The 27,460-nt window shown below is 46.1% G+C and overlaps 1 protein-coding gene across 16 annotated transcripts in view; it reads right to left on the reverse strand.

Annotated features, from left to right (window-relative positions):
* The window catches only part of FAM217B (family with sequence similarity 217 member B), a 91,617-nt gene that overhangs the window by 30,104 nt on the left and 34,053 nt on the right, over positions 1 to 27,460 (reverse strand). For all 16 annotated transcript variants that reach the window (XM_033914451.1, XM_033914449.1, XM_033914446.1 and 13 more), the window contains 2 exons: positions 1,783 to 1,894; positions 1,619 to 1,704 (listed from right to left, as the gene is read on the reverse strand). In XM_033914451.1, coding sequence (XP_033770342.1) covers positions 1,619 to 1,704; positions 1,783 to 1,894 — 198 coding nt within the window. The remainder of the gene's footprint in view (positions 1 to 1,618; positions 1,705 to 1,782; positions 1,895 to 27,460) is intronic.

The following is a 27,460-nucleotide window of genomic DNA, read 5'->3' on the forward strand; positions in this document are numbered from 1 at the left end:
TGTTACTGATATGACATTGCATATTTTAAAGTAATCTGCCTTAATCTCTTTAAAAAACCAAATATAAATTATAATTAACATTTTCTCTGCATATAGTATGCTTTGTTATTTTTTAAAAATTTTGTGGTTACCATTATGTATTAATAAGATTATGTGTATATGAAAAATGGATGGAAGAAATTGCATTACAATTAGTACTATTATTATGGGGGTGGGGTAAGGGATGGAGCCTGGGCAGGTCTGGGGCAGAGTTTGGGTGGGGGTACTCAGTTGATATTTATTAGCGGGTATTTGGCTTGAAGAAGTTGAGAAACTCTGGTTTAGAGTACAGCTTAGTCTCTAAAAATGAATAGAAATTTATATTAATAAAAACTAGTAAGCAAGGTAGGATCACATTTATCTTTATCTGTTTGAAATTACTTGCTAGAGAAAGTAACCCTGCAGAGTACATTTTGCAAAGGTATTTCTGTTAGGAAAGAAGAAAGAAACTGCTGCATTGTTCAGTTACCTGTCAATTAAACAATAGTGAGTGAATAAAGAGAAAAGCTGAAAGTGAGAATAAGCACAGTGTGAATCACCAAGGAGGTGTTAGTTGAAATAACTTTGGCCCAGATTCACTAAAGATAGCGATTCAATCGCTGTTGGCCGATTCCGGGCCGATTTTAAAACAGCGATTGATTCACTATCTTTTTTGCATGCAAATGATTTGCAAGGAGGTGCAAAGCAGCCTCCTGTCACTGCTGTCAGGGCTTTTGCCGGCTTTTTTTCTTTTTTTAATCGGGCAGATATTTTGCATGTACAGTGCTTCCCCGCAAATTTGCGGTCCGTGATTCGCGGTATTTTCTGACTGCGAATGACCGGGCAGGAGAGGGCAGCCGGAGTGCCAGCGAATGAAGGAAGAATATTTCACATACTTGGGCCTCCAATAAAAATCATGCATTTGATCTTCTACAAGATAAACTTGACAAAATGAGGGGGATTTCTAATAAACATTTACAGAGATCTTAAAGGTCTACAAGGATGATACACTAATAGTAATGTTGCAGTACTTAAAAGGTAAAGGTACTGTGTTTTAGAAAACTTTAAAAACTAAGACTGAAATGTTATACTGAATTTGCCAAATAATTGTTACTTTTAAAACTACGTTGGTAACCTGACCAATATGGTCCATCCTAGACCCACCAAGAATCATCTGAGTGGCAGCATTTTGAGCAACCTTTAGCAATTTGAGTAAACCTTTAGTAAAATAATTTCTTTTTTTATTTTTAAATTCTTTATTCATTTTCAACTCAAAACGACAAGTGCACAAAAATACATCATACAAGTAATTCCAATATAGCACTATAATATCTAACACATAAAATCTAATAGTGTAATAACCCCACCCACCCATCCACCCTTCATTACATTTTCAACTAAAATAGAATATACGCATGTTATATACCATATTATAACATATCTTGTAAAATTACTCCCCAACTCCACCCTCCCCCTTGAGTGTGCTAAATACAGTTAAGAAAGAAAAGAAAAGGAAAAGAAAAGAACTGATGAGCATTCCTATTTCTTATATTTAGTACCATATAGAAAATCTTTATTCTAACAACATTTTCATCCTTACCTGTTTTGCTGATGAGACCCATTTAGCCCATTTCTCTCCTCTTTAGTGTAACTTTGTTGAACATGGCTCAAAGAGCTTTGAAGAACCTACAAAAACATATACTGTAAAGAAATGGACCCTTGTGTGAAATTTGTTCAAAAGCTGATTATTTAAAAGAGTGTTACCCTTTTTGTGCTGTTTGAAAGATTATTGCCTGGTTTGCTGGGAGAAGAGGTGAGCTGTGGCACTGGTTTCTTTGATGCTTTGGTTTCTGGATGCCCCTTTCCTCTTTTGGAACTAGCAAATTTAGATAAAAATAAAAGCTTTAAACAAGGCCCCTCTTCACAAGCTCAACACAAGCACTGAAATTCTACATGTTACTGAAAATGTGATCCTCCTCCCTCAGCAGCATATACACAAAACCAACCGCTACTTATATACTGCCCCTCCCCTGATTCAATATAGGTTGCCCAAAGTTGGGCAGTCACAGATTCATGCATAAATTAATCAGTCAATGATTCATGTTAAATGGCAACAATTTGGAGTTTCGAATGCATCTGCTCCAGGTGTTCTTTTATATAATGCATGCCTAAATTTGATAGCATGTGACTCTAAAGGGGCATGTTTGGATCAGGGGCGTTCCCAGAAGTTAGGTATGACGTTATGATAGAGTTATCATATGGTTCCAGAAAAAGGAGAACAGATTGAGATATCTAGGTTTTACTTCCATTGAAAGCAATGGAAGTAAAACCCGGATGTTTCAATCCGTTCTCCTTTTTCTGAAGCCATATAGTAATCCTATGTTATGGAATAGTATCACTTGCATGCTAGCTTCTATAAATTGGGCACCAGCATTTACACCAGCTTTTGGCAGGTATAAATGCTTGCACCTACGTTGAGCACCAAAATGCACAATAATATTCTGTAAAGGTTGTTTTGGCACCTGTGTGCACCATTTACTGAATTCCATCCTGTGGTATTATGTAGAAAATCTGGAGGTATATGAACAGAACATCTTTATCCTGCCCCTCAATATCTCTCCTTGCTTCTCTCTCCTTATACACCTCCCAGAGAACTCCGTTCCTCAGATAAGTCACTCCTAGCATTATCCTTCTCCACTGCCAATTCCAGACTTCGTTCCTTTCATCTAGCTGCCCTCTATGCCTGGAATAAATTACCCGAGTTTGTCCGTCAAGCCCTTCCCTTGTTTAAAAGCAGACTGAAAACTCACCTTTTTGATATAGCTTTCAATCCTTAACCCTATTCCTCTGCCCTCCAGCCCTGCCTGCTGATTAACCGTTCCTCTTAACTGTATCCATGACATCCTGTTTGTCTGTCTTGCCTGTTTAGATTGTAAACTCTTTTGAGCAGGGACTGTTTCCTTACTCTTTGCGACTCTGTGCAGCTTTGCCTGAGGCGCCTGAGCCAATCAGAGCCTTAGGCATCACATGATGCACCGGGGCATGGCCTAGGGCCAGCATTGAGTCGCGGCCCGCGGAGGAGCAGGAGCACTTTGCGGTTCCTCCTGCTCCCAAAGACTGCGTCATTGCTGGAGGCATGTGGAGCAGGAGGGACTGAGCACCCCTCCTGCTCCCAACAGGTGGGGTGAGAGGAACGGGTAGGGGGTGCCTGGTGGCAGGAGGGAGTCAGCATCCCTCCTGTTGTTTATTTTTGTTTGGGGGGAGTTGGCCCGATGGCAGGAGGGAGTGGGCATACTTACCGTAACAGTTGTTATCCAGGGACAGCAGGCAGCTATTCTCACTAGTGGATGACGTCATCCGACGGAGCCCCGATGCGGACGTCTGACAAGCATACTTGCTTGTAGAAACTTTAGAAGTTTCGAGTCGCTCACACCGCGCATGCGCGAGTGCTTTCCCGCCCGATGCACCGGGCGTGTCTCCTCGGTTCAGATAGATGGCAGAGAAGCCAACTCAGGGGAGGTGGGTGGGACGTGAAAATAGCTGCCTGCTGTCCCTAGATAACAACTGTTATGGTAAGTAACATTGCTTTATCCCAGGACAAGCAGGCAGGTATTCTCACTAGTGGGTGACCTCCAAGCTAACCACAATGGATGGTGGGAGAGTTGGCAACTTAGGAGAATAAATTTTGTAATACTTTTGGTCAAACTGTCCATCCCGTCTGGAGAAAGTATCCAGACAATAATGAGAAGTGAAGGTATGAACCGAGGACCAAGTAGCAGTCTTACAAATCTCCTCAATCAGTGTCGATCTGAGGAAGGCTACAGAGGCTGCCATTGCTCTGACCTTATGGGCTGTGACTTTACTGTGAAGGGGTAATCCAGCCTGGGCAAAGCAGAAAGAGATACAAGCCGCCATCCAGTTGGAGATGGTACGCTTAGAGATAGGGCGTCCCATCTTGTTTGGATCAAAGGAGATGAAAAGTTGAGTAGCAGTTCTGTGTGGCTTGGTGCATTCCAGATAGAAAGTCAAAGCACGTTTATAGTCCAGAGTATGAAGAGCTGATTCTCCAGGGTGAGAATGAGGCTTTGGAAAAAACACTGGAAGAACAATGGATTGATTCAGATGAAATTCCGAGACCACTTTGGGGAGGAATTTGGGATGGGTGTGAAGGACCACCTTGTCATGATGAAACACTGTAAAAGGGGGATCCACAACCAATGCTTGAAGCTCACTAACTCTACGAGCAGAAGTGAGGCCAATGAGAAACACCACCTTCCAAGTGAGATACTTCAGAGGAGCCTTGTTAAGAGGTTGAAATGGAGGCTTCATAAGCTGAGAAAGAACAACATTGAGGTCCCAAACCACCGGAGGCGGTTTGAGGGGAGGGTTGACATGGAAAAGTCCTTTCATGAATCTGGAAACCACAGGATGAGCAGAAAGAGGTTTCCCTTGAAGAGGCTAATGGAAAGCAGCAATTGCACTCAAATGGACTCGGATCGATGTAGACTTGAGGCCAGAATGAGATAAATGCAAAAGATAGTCAAAAACAGAGGATAAGGAGGCATGTTGAGGCTCCTTATGATGAGAAAAACACCATGTAGAAAATCTAGTCCATTTTTGGGAATAGAATTGTCTGGTAGCAGGCTTCCGGGAAGCTTCTAAAACATCCCGCACAGCTTGGGAAAACTGAAGGGGGGTTACGTTGAGAGGAACCAAGCTGTCAGGTGTAGCGACTGCAGGTTGGGATGAAGCAGAGATCCCTGATGCTGCGTAAGCAGAGATGGAAACACTGGTAGAAGGAAGGGCTCCCTGCTGCTGAGTTGTAGAAGAAAGGAGTACCAAGGCTGCCTGGGCCACTGAGGAGCAATCAGAATCATGGTGGCCCGGTCGGACTTGAGCTTGACCAGAGTCTTTTGAATGAAAGGAAACGGAGGAAACGCATACAGAAAGAGATTCCTCCAGTCCAGAAGAAAAGCATCTGCCTCGAGGCGGTGAGGAGTGTAGATCCTGGAGCAGAACTGAGGCAGTTTGAAGTTGTGGAGGGCTGCAAAGAGGTCTATCTGAGGTGTTCCCCACAGAGAGAAGATGTGATGAAGGGGCGTGGAATGGAGAGTCCATTCGTGAGGCTGTAGAAGACGACTCAAGTTGTCTGCCAAGGCATTGTCCGCCCCCTGAATGTAGACGGCTTTGAGGAAGGTGTTGTGGCGAATTGCCCAATCCCAAACTTTCAGAGATTCCTGACAGAGGGAGGCCGATCCCGTGCCTTCCTGTTTGTTGACATAATACATGGCGACCTGGTTGTCCATGCGAATGAGAACCACCATGTCATGAAGGAGATGCTGAAAAGCATTGAAAGCATTGAAAATCGCTCTGAGTTCCAGTAGATTGATGTGACACAGGCGGTCCGCACTGGTCCAATAGCCTTGAGTGCGCAGACCATCCAGATGAGCCCCCCAAGCATAGGTCGAGGAGTCGGTCGTGAGAACCTTCTGATGGGGAGGCGTGTGAAACAGCAAACCTCTGGAGAGATTGGAAGAGAGCATTCACCAGCGAAGAGACTGTGTCAGAGCAGGAGTGCCCTGGATGTGGCGAGTCAGAGGGTCGGATACCTGCATTCATTGAGATGCCAGGGTCCACTGAGGAATTCTGAGATGAAATCTGGCAAAAGGAGTCACATGCACTTTAGAGGCCATGTGGCCCAGAAGAACCATCATGTGTCTCGCCGAGATGGACAGGTGAGAGGACACTGAATGATAAAGACGAAGAAGGGCATCCAGGCGTTGCGGGGGAAGGAATGCCCTGAGTCGAATGGTATCCAGAACAGCTCCTATGAAGGGAAGAGTCTGGGAAGGTTGCAGATGGGATTTTGGAAAGTTGATCTCGAACCCCAAACTCTGCAGAAACCAGATTGTCCTTTGGGTCGCCTGGACGACTCCTTGAGACGTTGAATCGTTGATGAGCCAGTCGTCGAGGTAGGGAAACACCTGGAGACCGTGGTTCCTGAGTGCTGCGGCCACTACAACTTGATGAAGACTCTGGGAGACGAAGCCAGGCCGAAAGGAAGCACTCGGTATTGAAGATGAAGATGTCCCACCCGAAATCTGAGGTATTGTCGAGAGGCCGGATGGATGGGAATATGAATGTAGGCCTCCTTGAGACCCAGAGAACATAACCAGTCGTTCTGCTTGAGGAGGGGATAGAGAGAAGCCAGAGTTAACATGCGGAACTTCTCTTTGACCAGAAACTTGTTGAGCACCCTGAGGTCCAAAATAGGACGCAGATCGCCCGTCTTCTTCAGAACAAGGAAGTACAGGGAGTAAAAACCCTTGTTCCATTGGTCCAAAGGGACTGGCTCGACAGCCCGAAGCCGGAGCAAAGCCTGAGCTTCCTGAAGAAGAAGGGCGATCTGGGTTAAGTTGGAAGGATACTCTCTTGGAGGATGTACCGGAGGAACTTGATGGAACTGAAGAGAGTATCCCTCCCTTACGATGGAAAGGACCCAGAGGTCGGTGGTAATAGTCGTCCATCGATGGTAAAAATGATGGAGACGACCTCCGATGGGAAAAACAGGGAAGGGCAGAACGATGGCAGTTATGCTCTCTACGAGACAGTCAAAAAGGCTGAGGAGCCTTGGGGACAGCAGAAGGTTGAGGTTTTTGCTGCTGCTTCTGCGTGTGTTGTCTCTTAACAGGCTGACGGATGGTAGGTGCCTGTTTCGGTGGGTAATGCCGCTGGTAGATCAAAGGCGGGCGTGATGGACGAGGAGGAGCAGGCTTGGGCTTTGGATGGAGAATTGACTGGAAAGACTTCTCGTGGTCCGACAGCTTCTTGGGCGCCGCCTCAATGGAATCATTGAAGAGGTCGGCTCCAGCACACGGGACGTTAGCCAGACTGTCCTGAAGATTCGTTTCCACATCGATGGTCCTAGTCGCATGGCCACCGAACAAGCCGCAGCCCTCGCAGAGAGTTCAAAAGCGTCGTAAGATGGCTGCATCATCTGCAGACGTAGTTGGGACAACGAAGCCAGAACCTCCTGGTACTCAAATCGAGCTTGAAAGTCCAAATAGGGCAGAAACTTTTGCAGAACTGAGAGGAAAAACTCGAAGTAGGTGGCAAAATGAAAACTATAATTCAGAACTCGAGAGGCCATCATCAAGTTCTGGTAAATGCGCCTGCCAAATCTGTCCATGGTCTTGCCCTCCCGGCCAGGTGGAACGCTGGCATAGACCTGGGAGGGATGAGACCACTTCAACGAGGACTCCACCAAGAGGGACTGATGAGAGAGCTGGGCCCCATCGAATCCCTTATGGTGAACCGTGCGGTACCTGGCATCAATTTCTCTGGAACAGCTGGGATGGAGTAAGGTGTTTCAAAACAGTGCATGAAGGTCTGGTCCAGCAGCTTATGCAGAGGAAGCCGGAGAGACTCAGCAGGCGGTTGAGGGAGATGCATCGTCTCCAGATATTCCTTGGAAAACTTGGACCTCAAGTCCAGGGTAATGTCCAGATACACAGCCATCTGTCGAAGGAAAGAGGAGAAAGACAGCTGGTCAGTCAGAGAAGGGCCCCGGGAAGGACTCGAGGAAGTCGAGGCCTCCAGATCCAACAAGGCCGGGGATCGGCAGTGAGAAAAAGATCCCAAGGTGTCCTCGAGCTCCGGCATAGGAGGAGGTGAAGAAGCCGGAGGCAAATAGTCGAAGAAAGGCTGCTTCTGACGAGGCAAGGCATGCCTCGATGAATGCCTCGTGCGATGGCCAGAACTGTGCCTGGAAATAGGCCTCGACCGTCGAGGTGAGCGAGGCACCGTCGAGGCCTCCAGCGAGTGGATGGGGCTGGAGGTGGTGGATCGAAGCAGAGGTGGTTGGGTAGAAGCACCTCGAGGCACCCGCCAAGCCTCGAGGCTCGGCATCGAGGGCATCGGGTCTGGAGGAGCCCCTTGCAAAGACTCTGCTCCTGGCATCGAGGGAATCGGTTCCAACAGAGGCACTCGCAAAGACTCTGCTCCTTGCATCGAGTGAATCGGTTCCAATGGAGGCATGGGAAAAGACTCTGCTCTTTGCGATGCATGCATCGATGCCAGACCAGACACTCGCAGAGATTCGGCTCCCTGCAGTGAGAGTGTACGTCGTGGAGGCACCGGAGTCGGCTCGACCTCGATGGAGGCCTCCGCATGCCCAGGCTGGATTTGGGAGAGAAGTTTTGGCCCCATAGTGGTAAAGAGCTCGATGAACTGCTTCTCCAGCAAGGTCTGGAACGAAGCCGACAAGGAAGGATCCGCATCCGCATCCGCAATGGGACCTCCTGCATGGGCTTCGCGCTCCCTGGCGCCCAGGTGCTTGGACTTAGACGCCTTGGGCACCTTTAGCACCACGGGGGGAATGGGCTGCTGTGCTACCTGACCTGAGGAGACAGAGGAAGGCACCACAGCAGGCGTTGGAGTCGGAGCTGGTACAAACGAAGCAGGCTTGAGGAGACTCGAGGCCGCAGAGGTGGAAGACGGAAGAGTCGAGGCGGAAGTCTAAGGTTTGGCGCTCTTCGATGAGGGCAGTTCCGACGAAACCTCCACGCTGAACAGCGACTCCCACAAGACGCAGCGACGCTTGAACGCATGTGCTGTAAGTGTGGAGCAAGGCCGGCACGATTTCGGAAGGTGTTGAGGCCCGAAACACTGAAGGCAGCGTTGATGAGGGTCCGTCAGCGAAATTGCGCGCTGGCACTTGACACACTTTTTAAAACCGGTGATAGGCCGGGACATAGGTCGAAAAAGCTCTATCGCTAGATCAAAGCTGTGGGGCTGCGGCCACATGGCCTGCCCGGTCGAACGGAAGGAAAAAAAATTTTTATTTTTTTTTTTGAAAAATAAGAAAACACAATGAAAACCAACGATGATGAGTAAAAAGAACCCAAAACCGCGGACTTAGAAGGCACAAGTGAAGTTACTTCACGCAGAGAGTCGAAGACGGACTTCTCGGCTCCGCGGAAAAGTAAGAACTGAGGAGACACGCCTGGTGCATCGGGCGGGAAGGCACTCGCGCATGCGCGGTGTGGGCGACTCGAAACTTCTAAAGTTTCTACAAGCAAGTATGCTTGTGAGACGTCCGCATCGGGGCTCCGTCGGATGACGTCACCCACTAGTGAGAATACCTGCCTGCTTGTCCTGGGATAAATATTTTTAAGCGGCGTGGTGGGTGGGGAGTGTCGGGTGGCAGAAGGGAGTTGGCATCCATCCTGCCACTTGTGGGCAGCAGGGGGTGGGGGTGGGGTGGTGGCAATTTTTTGACAGGTCTGCCTGTCTTTTATTCATGCATGCCTGGTGTCGAAGAGAAGGCCTAGATACTCCAGGGCCTGGGAAGGTGTCAAATGGTTCTTCCTGAAGTTGACAATCCAACCCAACACCTGCAGTAGAGACACTACCATCTCCACTGAATTTTCACACTCCTGATGAGATGGACCCTGGATCAAACAGTCATCCAAGTAAGGATGGACCTGGATCCCCTGCCGGCGGAGAAAAGCTGTCACAAGTACTATCACCTTAGTGGAAATGCAGGGTGCTGTCATGAGGCCAAAGGGCAGAGCTACGAACTGGAATTGATGTTGCAGAACATGGAAATGCAGAAACCTGCGTTGCTCCAGGAAAATTGGAATATGGAGGTAAGCCTCTGTGAGATCCAAGGACGACAGAAACTCTCCTGGAGAGACAGCAGCTATGACTGTACGCACCGTTTCCATGCGGAAGTGAGGAATCCAAAAAAAGCGGTTCACTGACATTAGATCCAGAATAGGTTTCCAGTCCTCAGAGGCTTTCTTTGGCTCGATGAAGTATAAGGAGTATCTGCCTAAGCCCAATTCGTGCTCTGGAATGGGTTCTATCACTCTGATGTCTAAAGAGATGTTGCAGAGTAGTGCGGACCCTGGACTCCTTTTCCGGCCAACCTGCTGGAGAGTCCAGAAAGAAAGCCAGAGGCAGGCAAAAGAAGTCTATCTTGTGCCCCTCCCAAATGATGTCCAGCACCCATTGATCCAAGGAAATACGAGTCCACTCCTGATAAAACTGAGAAAGTCGGCCTCCAATGTGAGGAAGCCCCACCTGACCCCTGGCATCATTGGGGCTTTTTAGGCATAGCCATTGTATGGGAACCTAAGGCCCGAGGATGCTTGGAATTGGAAATGTTGTTAACAAGGGCAGTAGCCCTGGGAATATCTCTGGGAGGAAGATTCTGCGGAACCCTGACGGAACCTGTGAGAGGAACAAAAATTATGATCCCTTTCCGACATCCGGTGAGACTTGTTCACAGGAAGAGGCTTAGGGCTGTGCTCGGCAATAGAGAATGACACGGGGAAAAAATATGTCCCCGTCACCGCCATTCCCTTCACCGCCCCATCACCATCACCGCCATCCCTTTCACCGCCCCGTCACTGCCATCCCATTCACCGCCCCGTCCCCGTAGCATCCATATAAGCCTTAGTACTGTAATATTTAGCTTATTCCTTTCTTATAAATCAAAGTTCCTGCTGCTGAACTAGATAAAGAGATGTTCAGCTGGCAGGGCTTTGTTTATAAATTTTTATCAACACAACTAATATACTACTTTATCCTAAAGCAAAAAATAAATAAATAAATAGAATTTTTTTCTACCTTTGTTGTCTGGTTTCTGCTTTCCACATCTTCTCATTCAATTCCTTCCATCCACTGTGTGTCTTCTCTCTGCGTCTTCCATTTGCTGTTACTGTGCCTCTCCCTTCACCCCCCCCCCCCTCCAATTGGTCTAGCACCCATCTTCTTCCCTCCGCTCCCCCATAGTCTGGCATCTGTCTTCTTCCCTTCCAGCGTCTTCTCCCCACTCTGCCTTCCACATTTCCCTTCAGGGTCTGTTCCTCTCTACCCTCTTTCAATGTCTGTTCTATTCCTTTCTACCACCACCCTTCCCTCCCTCCTTTACCATCTGTTCCTTTCTACCACTCTTCAGCTCCTCTCGCGTGGCCTATCTACCTCCCTCTCTTATTTTCGTGGCATGTTACAATGTAATTTGTGCAAGCCGCTGGAGCCTGCGAGCTCTGTCCCTGTCCCATTCCCACAAACCATCTCGCTTCTATGTTCCTATTTTCCCCATTTCTAATATCTCTCCTATGTATCTGCCATTGCCCCCCCCCCCCCCTGTGTCCATATACCATCCCCATGGCATGTCCCCTTTATGTCTCTGTCCCTATGCCCCATGCACATAATTTCCCCTCTTTCTGTTACCTTCCTCTGTCCAGATTTCCCCTATCTTCCTCTTCCATACCAGCATGTCTTCTTTTCAACCCCATCTAGCTTCTTTAATTCTTTCTCCCCCCTTCCCCCCTGCTTCCAGCATCTGGCTCACCTGCCTGTCTTCCCCTTTCTTTCCTGCTGTGGGTTTCTTTCTTTCCCTCTTCATCCCCTTGGCCCAGAATTTTTTTTCCTTTCACTCCCTTCTTCCTAGTATGAGCCGGGAACACACGCGATCGCACGATCTAGCAGCCCCCACCTACCCGATCGCAGCGTTTAGCCAGCTCCCTCCCTCCAACTCACCTTACATTCTGAGTTTGCCGGCTTCCTTTTTCCCTGAGCCGCACGTGTTTAAAAAGATGCTCACGCGTGGCTGCGCGAGTCCATCAAGCTTCTCCTCTCCTGCAACTTCCTGTTTCCGGTTGCGTCAGAGGAGAAGCTTGATGGACTCGCGCAGCCGCGCGTATACGGCTTTTTGAACGCATGTGGCTCAGGAAAAAGGAAGCCGGCAAACTCAGAATTTAAGGTGAGGTGGAGGGAGGGAGCTGTTTAAACGCTACGGGCGGGCGGTGGCTGCGGGGACCGCGCGATCCTTAATGCCTCACTGCGGAGACAAGACCATTCATCGCTCCACGGGCGGTGAATGGCCTTGTCCCTGTCCCCGCAGCGACTGTTATTTTTCATTCCCCGTTTTGGCAGGTTACCCGGGTCTAAATGCGGCTAGCCGCGGGTAATCGCCACCGTGTCATTCTCTACTCGGCAACACTGGTCATGAGGTCATCCAGACCTTTACCAAAAAGAAGCTGGCCCTTGAAAAAGTCTGCTTCAGGTGGCCTTTAAGGCAGCGTCTCCAGCCCATTGACAGATCCAAAGAGCCAAGCGCACAGACACTGCATCATAAGCAGATACCTTACTAAGAACTCAAATGAGATCATAAAGGGCATCCGCCACATAATCTACACCATCCATCACCAGCAGAGGACAGGTATGCACCTACCACAGAGGACGAACTGTGCAGTCTAGTATGACAGGCTCGTGTTGTAAAAGAAGCGGCTGCAGTCACTTTGATACCTAAAGATGCCACTTCAAAAAGCTTTCTCAATGTAATGTCCACCCTGTGATCCTAAGAATCCTTAAGCATCACTCCCCCATCACTAGGGAGGGCTGTGCACTGGATAACCTGCGCCACGGTGGAATTTACCTTAGGCTGTTCAAAAACCTGCTGAAAATCAGGAGTCAGTGGATTAAGCTTAGACATTGCTCCATAACCAGACCAAGGAGCTGTGGATGGGAAGTTAAAAAGGAAGACAGCACATTAAAACTGTCCATGACTGAAGCCTGAAAATTGGAAGGTGGAGAATCCAATTTGAGTTCTTTCAGAACCTCAGCAATAAAAAGGTGGACAGAACCATGCTGCGGACAGAAGGATCATCACCCAAATCCAGATTTTCAGGGCAGCCAAAGTGACTAGACCCGGCAAGGGTATCAGTCCTATTCAACATAGAAGGGGGGTTAGGAGACAGAAAAGGCATAATATCTGAATGGCAACTACTGCAATTGAGGTCTGCCAGTCGGATAAGAGGGCTCCTGAACAGGAAGCTCTGTTACCGGCACAACAGGCTGAGAAAAACCCGATGTGCCTGCTGGCTGCGTCAAATGAGCAAGGTCTGAAGAATACGCCATCCAGAGAAGCTGAATAAAATCTGGTGAAAAGTCACACCCTGCAACCATGGCAGAGCTCTGTTGAAGCACATGTGCCACGCCAAAAGGGTCTCCAGACTTGGATTGCAGGTGTTTTGCACCAAACTCCAAAACGGCCTTTGGGTAAGATTTTTTCCCCAAGTCAAGGAACCAGGCCGGTTCCCCAGACCCAGACCCAGATTACCCGGAGGAGGTGAAGTCCAAAGCTCCCACCCCCTCCCCCAGCTTGCTGTGGCACGCGGTTGCCGATAGTGTAAATTTGGCGCAATAAATGCACACATTCAACAGATTAGGGGTTAGGGAGTCCATCCCAAATGATTTTTTTTTTCATTTATTTTTCATTCAAATTTTTGAAAGAAGATACAACAATGTAATAAAAGGAGAAACATACAATGAACACATTCAGCAAAAATAATTTGTTTCAAAGCTAGCCAAAAAAACAGGCACTTCACCCCTCCCCCCCCAATCCCAGGAATGCGAGGGAATAGACTTAGTAGTTAAAGACAGGTTGTTCACCCTCTCCAAGGTAGAGAGAACGAGAGGGCACTCTCTAAAGTTAAAAGGGGATAGACGCCGTACAAATGTAAGGAAGTTCTTCTTCACCCTGAGAGTGGTAGAAAACTGGAATGCTCTTCCGGAGGCTGTTATAGGGGAAAACACCCTCCAGGGATTCAAGACAAAGTTAGACAAGTTCCTGCTGAACCAGAACATATGCAGGTAAAGCTAGTCTCAGTTAGGGCACTGGTCTTTGACCTAAAGGCCGTCATATGAGTGGACTGCTGGGCACGATGGACCACTGGTCTGACCCAGCAGTGGCAATTCTTATGTACCACTCAAGGGTGTCCTGCCAAGATTCGGCTGCATGCTAGAGCGATCAAGGTGTCCAGAAAAGGCTATCAAATGGTTAACACTCATCCCTGTCTAGAGTCCTAGTCAAGCAAACCCATATTCTCCATTGTCAATAAGTGCAACATTCTGGAGCGCCAATGGCAGTAAGTGGGGCCCCGATGACCCAATCCCATTGGAGAGAATGACTAAGGCCGGAAAGTACGGCCCATCATAAGATTCCCTTAAATCCCCTGGGTATAGGATGATGTAAACCAAAAAGCCAAAACAAACTATAACAATTGCAATGCCATCTGGTCTGCCACATACACCTCCCCTCTTGAAAAAAAATGTAGGACAAAAACAATCTAACTGGTGGAAAGTCCCAAAATATATGGGACAGAGTTGCCCTAGGGTGTGTGCGCTTCAGGCAAGAACCAACAGAGACGAGTGTTGCCCTATAGGCACTAGCAAAAAAAAAAAAAATCGGCAAATATGAGGAGAGGAGGACACCTCTACTCATATGATGAAGAAAGAGGGAAAAAAACGAGAGTAACAAACAACGTAACAAAAAAATGTAATTAGAAGCTGAAAAAATGAAGCCTATATGAGAAATTTTAGGGGCTTCAGTATCGGGGAACTGCAAAGAAATGAAACGCTCTATAGCAGTAACCCCCGGGCTAACCAATATGTGAAGGCTATTAAAGCCCAAGTGAAATTGCCCGATACATCATCTTGCCTCCTAAGTGCTCAAACGTGTTAAAAAAACTAAATCAACATATGAAAATTAACAGTTTATGATCTGTTTATTCCCTCTTTCCCCATTCCCCATTCCCCTCCAAGTTCAAAAATAATATATAAGTCAAATGTCCCTTGACTTCTTTCTTTCTTTCCTTCTCCTCACCCTTTTCTTGGGGGGGGCTGCTGCTGTTGATTTTGCCCTTGTATTTTCCTTTCCTTTTTCTTTCTCCTCCTTCTTTTACCTTCTGTCTTTTCGCTTTGTTCCCCGGAGTAGCTGCATCTGTGGTGGTATGGGTGTGTGTGCGAGGGAGGGTGTCGTCGGGCTGCTGGGTGAAATGCGAGTGGTGTGGGCTTGGGGTTGGCAGATGTGTGTTTGTTTGGAGAGGGGTATTAACTCAAAATGTCAATTGTGATGGGCATTCATCCATGGGGTCTTTTGTATTATGTATTTCTCTTGTTGGCATTCTCTTTTATGCTGTTTCCGCCTGTTGTCGATGGCTCTGTTCCGGCTGTTTTGCCTGTGGATGTTTGTTCCTTTGCAATTGTTAATAAAGATATTGAGAAAAAAAAAACCCAAAAACTGAGAGAAAGCAAAAGCTCACTAATTGAGCGCTCTGTACCCACTAGTTATCAGGAGAGAGTGTCCCAAGTAAAGTCCAGAGCCAAATGGGCAGACTCACTGCTCATACAGAGGGTTAATTCAAAGTATTCAATCAAGCTTGCGCCTCTTCTGCTGGTGCAAAGCCCGCCAGCTGCCCTAGACATTGATTTAAAGTTGGGCCTGATAGAGAAGCATGAAACGCATTTTGTACTCCACTAACCTTGTGCAGACCTCATGGTAAGCCCGACGGTGGTCAGACAAAGCCTGAGAATAGTCTTGGAATATCTGAATAGGCAAATTTTCATAGTGAAGGTCTGTTTACTTTAGTTTATAGCGATGTAGGAGCTCTGCTTTCTGTTTGTAGTTGTGAAATTTCATGATGATCAGCTTGGGCTGCACTTCCCCTTCTCATCTCCGACCCAGGCAGTGAGCTCCATCGATCCGATATGGTCCACCATCAGGCAAAGAAGGGAATTGCTTGGACAATCAGTCCTCCAAGACTGATTTAAGTTGGGCATCAGAGAGAGTTTCTGGGAATCCCTCAAATCTTAGATTATCACTGCACAATCTATTTTATAGATCGAGCATTTCCATTGCAGCCCAAACTTGCTTCTGTAGTTATGCTATGTCTGAGTGGGAGGTCTGAGACAGGTCCTCCAAGTCCAAGAGCCGCACCTCCAATTCACCCGTGCACTTAGCAATATTGGAAAGTACATTATGGAGTGAGGTAAGTTTTTTCACATCGCGGGAAGCATAGTGTGGTGCTTCATCATTGGCTGTCACTTCCCATTTATTGGTAACTCAATATTGCTAATCCTTTTCAATACTATATAGCCATCTTTGAAGACTACTCAATCCGGACCATCCAGTATATACTGGGCTTGTGGATTTCGATTTGAGGCTGGATTAATATTGTATGACAAGTGGCCAAGATACATATAGCTTTAAGTGAAGATTCAGGATGGCCCATGAAGTAATGCCTTTTGAGGGGTATACAGAAGAGCAGTTCAAGGATATTCTAACAAGACCTGCTCTTCTTGATGATGAATCGGTTCCTCCGGCGGAATCCTCGTGGCTTGAACTGGAGAATGTTATGAGAAGAGCTACACGGGCGGAATTACATTGTAGCACTTTGGTGCAATACCTTAAAAATTCAATGATCCCTAGGGGACTTCGCATCCTCAAGGAACCCAAGATGATCTCTACAGACAAATCCTTTAGTGAACGTTGGACGGCGATTTTGAACAAATGCTCAAGAGATTTAATGATTCTCTTAGTGGAAACCACTGAGGCTACGGAAAAAGATCTTTGTGTAAAAGCTAATGAGATTCAAAACGATCTCCAACAACGACAAGAGGTGACTGATTTTGACCAGAAACTTAAAGAGCTAAGAGCATCAATAGCGAAATTTAGGGATGAGATCAAGGCTAATAAAATCAAAAAGTGGAAAAGGGATGAACGGGACTATTTGCAGGATCGCATTTATTCCTGGCAGAGGAAAAATATATTAATTCCACAAAAGAAGAAGATAGCATTTGATAGCTCTTCAGGGGACTCGGAAGTGTCCACTAATGAGAAGGCAGGGGAGTCCTCCAATGTAGTCACCCGAGGAAGAGGAAGAACGCGCCAACCACGTATGAGGGGCACGGTCCAACAATCGACATACAGAACGAGGACGGGGACAGCACGACAGTAGTGAATCTATCATCAGTGGTGTTAACGACACATCAACAAGATATTTTGGAGAGGGGTATGAATTTTGTCATGTCTCACCCGCCAGATTTCTTTAAGCTGCATAAGGCTTTCTATGATTTCATTCGAAAAATACAACTTAAAGTGTTTTTTGAAAACACGGAGCCCTGTCAACAGATTGAGGGTGATAATGAAGATCAGGAGGCTGACATTGATACTAGTTCTATTCCTATCTGTAGGACCAAATCTTCCTGGATCCCCCCTGGCCCTATGGACCCTTTAATATTTACTTTTTCAGAATTAGTCATTAAGAACTTTAGGAATGTTCAAAAATCTTGGAAGAACCAGGGTCCATATAATATCACTAGGGCCCAACAGGAAGGTTTTTATGAACTTTTAAATAATAATGATATTATTATCATCAGAGCTGATAAGGGGGGGGGCCACTGTGATCCTCGATAGGAATGACTATGAAAATGAGGCTTGGCGCCAACTTGCAGATATACGGGCTTATCGCCTGCTGGAGGGTGATCCTACTACAGCCTTGGGGATTGAAATCTTGGAATTTCTGAAGAAACATTTAGAAGAAGGAACTATTACAACAAAGGAATATAAGTTTTTGTTCCAGAGATATCCGAAGATTCCGAAGATTTCGTTTGTCCCCAAGGTCCATAAGACTTTAACTAAACCCCCGGGACGCCCCATTGTTAACACTCGTTTTTCTATTTTGGAGCCCCTTTCTAAAACAGTGGATTTTTTCCTGAGGGAGGAAGTCCCGAAGATTAAGTCTTATATTAGAGACTCTTCCCACTTTTTGAAGGATTTGTTGAATTTAAAACTGGACATGTCTAATAAATGGTTAGTCACATTAGACGTGGTGTCCCTGTATACTCAGATACCGCAGGATGAGGCTCTTTGCATTATTCGGCAGACACTGCAAACCATGACCCCTCACCGTATGTCCACCGATTTTCTTATACAACTGGCTGAATGGGTGATTAAGAGGAATTACTTCCAGTATCAACAAAAGTTCTTCCAGCAAATTCAGGGAGTAGCAATGGGGGCCACGTTGGCCCCCTCGGTGGCTGCCCTATTTATGGCCAAGTTTGAGGAGAATTGGGTATACACTTCTATGTGGTACCCTAAGATATTATTCTGGGGTCGATTCCTAGATGATATTTTTTTCATTTGGGATAATACCAGACAAGAACTTGAAGCTTTCTATCAATATTTGAATTCTGCTGATATTAATATTCAATTCACCATGACGTGTCATCAAACTAAAATTGATTTTTTGGATATATCAGTACAGGTCTATGGTGGTTTGATTTCTACGTCGCTTTATAGAAAGCTGGTGACAAAAAATACCATATTACATTACAGCAGTTTTCACCCATACAAGCTAAAATACAATCTGCCTATAGGGCAATTTTTGCGGATTCGCAGGATTTGTTCCTCAATTACTTTATATAAACTTGAAGCTGGAAAATTGGGGGACAGATTACGGATGAGGGGGTACCCTGATAGCTCAATTAGACAGGCGTACATACGAGCAAGGTATGCTCAGAGGGATCTGCTTTTATCACAACTGAGAGATACTCCCCAGGATGAGTATGCTCAACTTACCTGCATTTTACCCTTTTCTAGGGCAACTTCACTCTTTGTAGGTATTTTGAAGAAATATTGGCATATACTCCAGGGCCATAAATCTTTAGAAAATTTTCCTTTAGTAGCCTACTCTCGGGGGAGATCACTGGGCCACCAGTGTGGGTTTCAAAGGTATGGAAGGAGGCAGTTGATGGTGGGGGGGCGCCACGGCAGTTGTGGTAGATGCCAGTGGTGCCCTCTCACCATTCAGGGAGATAGCTGGCAGGTCCCGGGAAGAAATCTGATTTTGAGATCTAGAGGTGACACAGATTGCAATTCGCAGGGGGTGGTTTATGCAATTCTTTGCCCCTGCGATCTGGTGTACATTGGACGCACCAATCGTAAGATCAAAATACGTCTTAATGAGCATAAGTCTCGTATTATTAACAGGATAGCCCAGGCTCCTTTAGTGGAGCACTGGGAAAAATGGAACCACTCTGTCGAGGACTTGAAATGGCAGATCATTTATAAAGTTAATGAGATCGGAGGGGAGGGGGATGTGAGACAATTGAATGAACAGGAACAGAGATACATTTTTAAGGTGGATACAGTGGAGCCCAGAGGGTTAAACAGCATGATTGAGTGGGGTTCAGTGTCATGAACTCCTTAATAGTTCGGCCAATAGGCTGCTGGGGGGCGTGAACTTTAGAGGAGGGAAGTATTTAAACTTGACTCTGAGGACGCCGGCGCCATCTTATGCTCTTTAAAGTTTTGGAGTTGGATGACGGCGGCGACCTAGGTGAGATTTTGATATTAATTTAAATTGTAAGATTGGTATAGATGATTGGATGGAGAGTAATGGGCAACTGTACACTTACACTCCGTCTTTTTATGTATTCTTTCTAGGGAGACCCTTGAAAAAGCGCAATCTTTGTGCGAAACATGTCGGGTCTGACTCCCCATGGTTGGCTGAGATAAACTGAGATAAGTACTAAGCCAGTTTACCAGCAATGTTGATAGGATAATTAAAATATATATATTTTTGATACAATCAGTACAAAACTAATAATAAAAAAAGAAATATAGATTAGCAATATTGAGTTACCAATAAATGGGAAGTGACAGCCAATGATGAAGCACCACACTATGCTTCCCGCGATGTGAGTCGTTGTTTTGCGGTGGAGTGGTGGGGCTGAGGCGTCCTTTTCAATACTATATAGCCATCTTTGAAGACTACTCAATCCGGACCATCCAGTATATACTGGGCTTGTGGATTGCATCCATCTTTGGCATTAACTGCTTTCTTTTCAAAATCTACGTTTCCATGTCTTACCTTCCCTTCTGTCTCTCTCTTCTTCTGTCCCTATTTCCATGGTCTGACATCTCTTTCTTTCCTTTCTCTCCCTCCTTCCTTCCTTCCTTTCCCCTGGTCTGGCATCTGTCTCCTTCCCTCCCCCAACTTTTTATTTCTTTCACCCTGCCCCCTTCTTTCTTTCTCTCTCTCTCCGTGCCCCCTTTCTTTCTGTCTTTCTCTCTCCATGCCCCTTTCTGTCTGTGTCCCATCTCCCTTCTTTCTTTCTGTCTCCCTGTCCCCCCTTTCTTTCTTTACTTCTCCCTGCCCTCCCCCAAGCCACTATCATCAGGGAACAGGCCGCCACCACTGCAATCGGGGAACAGGCCAGCGCCTGAGGTCTTACTTCTCCCTGCCCTCCCCCAAGCCACTACCATCAGGGAACAGGCTGCGCCGAGGTCTTACTTCTCCCTGCCCTCCCCCAAGCCACTACCATCGGGGAACAGGCCGTGTCGAGGTCTTACTTCTCCCTGCCCTCCCCCAAGCCACTACCATTGGGGAACAGGCGGCGCTGAGGTCTTAACTCTCCCTGTTTATCTTCCCCAGCGCGGGGCCGATCAATTCTCGCCACCCGACGTCAATTCTAATGTCGGGGAGTGACTTCCGGGCAGCCAGGCAGTGATTGGCTGGCCTGGAACGTCCTCCCTGACGTTAGAATTGACATCAAAGTGGCGAGAATTGGTCGGCTCCGAGCTGGGGAAGATAAAACAGGGAGAGTTAAGACCTCAGCGCGGCCTGTTCCCCGATGGTAGTGGCTTGGGGGAGGGCAGGGAGAAGTAAGACCTCGGGCACTGGCCTGTTCCCCGATTGCGGTGGCTTTGGGGAGGGCAGTTGGAAGGGAAGTAGATTGGAGACCCCTGCTTTAGTCGAGGACAGATTGCGGGCCGCATGCAGCCCGCGGGCCACGTGTTTGAGATCGCTGATCTAAAGGGATCTCCAGGCAGCGCCAAGCAAACACATCCTACTCTGCTCACGGCATCACATGATCTCCCTATCCCAAATGATTTTTAATCAAATCGAGGGGTTTTGAGACAGAAATAATACTTTGAAAAAAAAAAGATTGTTTAAAATCCAAGATGGCCATCGCCAGCAAAATCACGCTAAAACCGGCAAAAATAAAGAAAACGTGAAAATAAAAAAATAGCAATTTGGGGTCTGGGGAGGTGAGAGACCTAAACACTACTCTCAGAAATTGTGAAAAATGACATTAAAATCATTTAACAAGCCACCCCCCCAAAGTTGCCATAGGAAATAATGGAGGTTTACTCACACTTGCCAGCCCGTCAGTTTTAAACACCAACATAAAGGAAGAAAAGGATTTTCTGCCTCAGAAATAGCTCCAAATGATCCAGACTTTAAGATTTTCGGACTGCCAGTTAGCCAGACATTGACTGTGAGGCCTCCGCGTGTGCGGGTCACCGGACTAGATGGACCCAAGGGTCTGATTCGGTGAAGGCATTTCTTATGTTCTTATGTTATGTTCTTATATGATCGAGGATGAGAAAAAGCAACTTGCGCCTTGAAACCAGTGGGTTTCACTCCAGACACATACAGCCTGTGCTTAAAACCTGCGACAAGGTCAGCGGGCAAGCAAACTCCCAGGGGAAGGAACCCCAAGTCTAAGAAGGGTGGCACACAGCAGGCTGGCTTCACAAACCAACCAGAGTTTCTCTGTTAAGCAGCAGTCCGGTTCTGCGGGATTTTTCCTTTCCTCCAACAGGGGACCACTGTAAAGGGTATCAAGGCACTGAAGCCACCAAACAAAACAAACTTTAAGCAAAAAAATAAGAAAAGAAGCAGAGCAACTGCAAAAGACTTTTGCACGTATTACTTGCAGAAATTGGATATGCTTCTCTCTCTCAGTCTAAGGGGGAGGAACATGTGCACAGAAAAGGGCTGGATTTCTGCTACTCCGGAATTGCGGGTTGGGACTGAACACCTAGCGTATGGAATCCGGAAGGGACGTAACAGAAAGACATTTAAAAAGTCAGTTTTGAAAATGCCCACTTGGATGTTTTGACTTTTAGATGTCCAAGTGCCCATTTAGGCTGTCTTTGAACATCTGTTTTTGAAAATGAGCTTCTTAGTGTACAGCAGTGGTCTCAAACTTGCGGCCCGGGGGCCACATACGGCCCGCCAGATACTATTTTGAGGCCCTCGGTATGTTTATCATAATCACAAAAGTAAAATAAAACAGTTTCTTGATCATATGTCTCTTTAGCGATAAACTATAATATTATTGTCAAGGCTTAGCCAAAAGGAAAGATTTATAAACCATAAAGAGTTTTACCTCATGCAAAATTGTCATTTCTTTAATAAGACATTAACTATTTTTTTTCTGCGGCCCTCCAAGGACCTACAAATACAAAATGTGGCCCTGCAAAGGGTTTGAGTTTGAGACCACTGGTATACAGGGTATATTTGATCATGTGACCACCATTCTTAAAAAAAAAAAAAAAAATTATACAGATTACCTTGTGCTTCCCCCCTCCCCCATATCATGCGTACTTGGAATCCACACAAGATTCAGCATTCTTTACTCTTGAATTCTCTTTGTGGAATTCCCTCCTTGTTTTTTTTTTCATAAAGAACCATCCATGAAAACATTTAAAACCCTAATAAAAACTATTTTTTTTCTCACTGGCCTTTCATTACATTAAGATGCCTGGGCTGACTGTCTATGATGTGGGAATCCTAGTTACTTACTTTCCTATTTTTTTGTTTTTTGGTGTGATTGCTATTTTAGATGTTTGCAACTATCCTGACTTGATATATAGTTCTTTTCTTATCTATTACTACTACTGTATGATTTTATTGCAAACCACTTTGACTTGTTAGACAGTAAAGGTGGTATATCAAATGTTATTAATCATGACGTATTTACAGTACTAGCACAGCTTAGTAAAAAGATCCCAAAGTGAATTTAAGTTCTGCATCAACACAGTAAAAATCCACCTTATTTGTTCACTCCGTCTTGTACATAAGTTTGCAGCTCCAAAATATTGATGCAAACTTGGTAGAAACATCAAAGTACAGAAAGCAAAGTGATTTATTATAACTGCATTCTTAGCTGGAAAGTGATTCTTATCCCCCCCCCTCATATTCAGCACTATTTAACTGGCCAGAAATGACTCCTAGCCGATTAAATACTTAGCCGGTTAAGAACCAATATTCAGAGTGAGATGCCCGCTGAATATTAGTGCTCAGTGGCTAGTTCAATCATTGGCTATGTCACATGACAGAGCTGGCCAGCCAATGAATATTGGCGTTAACTGGCTAAATTGAGTGGCCAGATAAGTAGACCAGCTAGATAAGCAGACCCACATAAAGAGTAGGTCTCTCTTTGGCCCCTATAAGTTAGCTGGCCAGCCTATGAATATAGGCTTAAACAGCTATGATTTTAGCAGCCAAAGAAAACCCATAAATTCAATGCTAGTCACCAAATATGGCCAAGCATTACATTTCTGGACCCGCTGCTGACCATGGGAGATAGACTGTTTCTCCTGGTCTGAATATCAGGCCCTTAGGGGCAAATTCTGTAAAGAACGTCTAAAAGTTAAGCGTTGTTTAGATGTCCAGCAGTACAATACTGAGTGCGATTCTATTAAACATAGACGCACAATAGAGAATCGTGCTCAGCGAATATAAGAGCATCTATATAGTTAGGAGTGCTTTATAGAATCACCTTTCAGGCGTCACATAGTTATATTTACAACATCTATAATGTCATTGCGTTTTAGCATTACGACATCATTAGTACAGCGATATGCTGTTTTTTTACATTAAAATTGTATGCAGTAAAATGGAGTGCAGAAGGCAGCCCAATTTTATATTTGGCTACTTTATCATATTTCTCTTCTGTCCTGGTGGGCTCAAGACGATTAAGTGACTCGCCCAGGGTCACAAGTTTCAGTGAAGGGTTTTAATCCACAACCTTGGGGGTACTGAGGCTGCAGCTCTAACTACTGCACCACACACAGATATAAACCACATATCAAGTCAAAAGCCAAGCTTATATCCTCTTGATTCATAGGCAGTCATTTCTTTAGAATAAATATCAAACACTAGTCTTTAAGCCCATTACATTAACGGGTGCTAGAATAGATGTGTGTGTCCTAGTCTTTCTTTCTGTCTCTTTCCTCAGCTGTCCAACATAAGAACATAAGAATTGCCACTGCTGAGTCAGACCAGTGGTCCATCATGCCCAGCAGTCTGCTCACGCGGCGGCCCTCTGGTCTAAGACCAGCATCCTAACTGAGACTAGCCCTACCAGCGCACGTTCATGTTCAACAGAAACTTGTCTAACTTTGTCTTGAATCCTTGGAGGGTGTTTTCCCCTATAACAGCCTCTGGAAGAGCGTTCCAGTTTTCCACCACTCTCTGGGTGAAGAAGAACTTCCTTACGTTTGCACGGAATCTATCCCCTTTCAACTTTAGAGAGTGCCCTCTTGTTCTCCCTGCCTTGGAGAGGGTGAACAACCTGTCCTTATCTACTAAGTCTATCCCCTTCAGTACCTTGAATGTTTCGATCATGTCCCCTCTCAATCTCCTCTGTTCGAGAGAGAAGAGGCCCAGTTTCTCTAATCTTTCGTTGTACGGCAGCTCCTCCAGCCCCTTAACCATCTTAGTCGCTCTTCTCTGGACCCTTTCGAATAGTACCGTGTCCTTCTTCAGGTACGGCGACCAGTGCTGGACGCAGTACTCCAGGTGAGGGCGTACCATGGCCCGGTACAGCGGCATGATAACCTTCTCTGATCTGTTCATGATCCCCTTCTTTATCATTCCTAGCATTCTGTTTGCCCTTTTTGCTGCCGCCGCCGCACATTTTGTGGACGGCTTCATCGACTTGTCGATCAGAACTCCCAAGTCCCTTTCCTGGGAGGTCTCTCTACGTACTGCCCCGGACATCCTGTATTCGTGCATGAGATTTTTGTTACCGACATGCATCACTTTACACTTATCCACGTTGAACCTCATCTGCCATGTCGATGCCCATTCCTCGAGCTTGATTATATCACGTTGCAGATCTTCGCAATCCCCCTGCGTCTTTACTACTCTGAATAACTTCGTATCATCCGCAAATTTAATCACCTCGCTCGTAGTACCTATGTCCAGATCATTTATAAAGATGTTAAAGAGCACGGGTCCAAGCACCGAGCCCTGCGGCACTCCACAGGTGACGCTCTTCCAGTCCGAGTATTGTCCTTTTACCCCCACTCTCTGTTTCCTATGCTCCAGCCAGTTTTTAATCCACGTGAGTATTTCACCCTCAATTCCATGGCTTGCAATTTTCTGAAGTAGTCGTTCATGCGGAACCTTGTCGAACGCCTTCTGAATATCCAGATATACAATGTCGACTGGATCGCCCTTGTCTATCTGTCTGTTTACTCCCTCAAAGAAGTGCAGCAAGTTCGTCAAACATGATCTGCCTTTGCTAAAACCATGCTGACTGGTCCTCATCAGTCCATTTCCGTCAAGGTGATCAATGATGCTGTCCTTTATCAGTGACTCTACCATCTTTCCCGGTACAGAGGTCAGACTCACCGGTCTGTAGTTCCCCGGATCTCCGCTCGAACCTTTCTTGAAGATTGGTGTAACATTCGCTACCTTCCAGTCTTCCGGAATCTTTCCCGATTTGATCGACAGATTGGCTATTAGTTGAAGCAGTTCAGCTATGGTCCCTTTCAGTTCCTTGATGACCCTCGGATGGATCCCATCCGGTCCCGGGAATTTATCGCTCTTAAGCCTATCAATCTGCCTACATACCTCCTCTAGACTAACCGTCAATCCTGTCAGCTTTCCGTCTTCGTTTCCAGCATATAGCCTGATGGGTTCCGGTATGCTGTGTACATCTTCTTCGGTAAATACAGATGCAAAAAATGTGTTCAGTTTGTCAGCGATTGCTTTGTCCTCCTTTAGTGCTCCCTTTATTTCATGGTCATCCAACGGTCCCACCACTTCCTTTGCGGGTCGTTTCCCCTTAATATATCGAAAGAAAGGCTTGAAGTTCTTTGCCTCCTTGGCTATTTTTTCCTCGTAGTCTCTTTTGGCCCCTTTTACCGCCTTATGGCACCTGCGTTGATGTTGTTTGTGCTTGTTCCAGTTTTCATCCGTTTTTGACCTTTTCCATTCCTTAAATGAAGTTTTCGTCTCTGATCGCTTCCTTTGCCTCTACAGTGAGCCACGCTGGTTCTTTGTTCTTTTTCCTCTTGGATCCCTTGTTGATACACGGTATATATAGATTTTGCGCCTCGGTGACTGTGTCCTTAAAAAGGGACCAAGCTTGCTCTAGCGTTTTTACAGTGCTTATCCTCTTCTTAATCTTCTTCCCTACCATGAGTCTCATCCCTTTGTAATTCCCTTTTCGGAAGTTCAGTGCTGTGGCTGTCGTTTTGGACCGATGTTTCTCCCCTGCGTCCAGATCAAAGCGGATCATATTGTGATCACTGCTTCCCAGCGTCCCTTCTACTTCTACATCTTGTGCTGGTCCTCGCAGGCCATTTAGAATTAAGTCCAGAATTGCATTTCCTCTAGTATTTTCCTTGACAAGTTGTTCGAGGAAGCAATCGCCTACAGCATCCAAGAACTTGGTCTCTCTAATGCAGCCGGAGATGCCTAGGTTCCAGTCTATTCCCGGATAGTTGAAGTCACCCATGATAACTGTGTGCCTCCCTTGCAGTTGCGTTTAATCTCGTCTGTCATTTCTCCATCAATTTCTTTGGACTGCCCTGGGGGTTGGTAGTAGATGCCGATCTTCGTTTCCAGGCCATTTGTTCCTGGAATTTTGACCCATAGAGACTCTAACTTATCCGTCAGTTGTGGCGTGTTCTCTCCAGTAAATTCAATTTCCTCTTTGACGTATATGGCAATGCCCCCACCTTTTTGAGCCATTCTGTCTCTGCGGTATAGTTTGTATCCCGGTAGCACAGTGTCCCAGACGTTTTCCTCAGTCCACCATGTTTCCGTGATGCCTATGATGTCAATGTTATCTTTTTGTGCTATGGCTTCTAATTCACCCATCTTATTTGTAAGGCTCCTTGCGTTTGTGTACATACACTTGAATTTGCAGCTTTTCCCTTTCTTGCATTTCCTTCCCTCTTGTGTCCTTTTCGATCTCTCTTGTCTGTAATCCGGTGAGTCTTTCCCTCTATCTTCTTGCACGGTATCCTCTGGGTATACCGGTTCCCAAACCATCGACTCTCTCTCTATGTCGACTGTCGGCTTTCCCCTTCTTCCTAGTTTAAAAACTTGTCCACTTCTCTCTTGATGTTGCTTGCAAGTAGCCTCGTTCCGTCTCTGCTGAGGTGGAGTCCATCCTTCCTGTACAGCTTGCTCTTCCCCCAGAACATTGTCCAATTGCGCACGAAGTGGAATCCTTCTTCCTCACACCAGCGCCGCATCCACGCATTGACTGCTTGCAGTTCCATCTGCCTCTTCTCATCTGCCCTGGGTACTGGCAGGATCTCCGAGAAAGCTATCCTCTGCGTTCTGGTCTGTTCCCTCTAATTTTTTCATAGGCTGTGTGCACAAAAAATTTAATCTGTGCGCGTTTTAAAGAAAAAACTAAATTTGTGTGCGCTATAAAAATGATTGCCAGAGGACCCGGAGTTCAGTTAAGGGCAGGTCTTTGAGTTTAGTCTGAACGAAAACACAATGTAATTTTAGTTACACTTTATGTAACATAAAGTCTCATTTCA

The sequence above is a fragment of the Geotrypetes seraphini genome, chromosome 11 (assembly GCF_902459505.1).
Source record: "Geotrypetes seraphini chromosome 11, aGeoSer1.1, whole genome shotgun sequence".
NCBI lineage: Eukaryota > Metazoa > Chordata > Amphibia > Gymnophiona > Dermophiidae > Geotrypetes > Geotrypetes seraphini.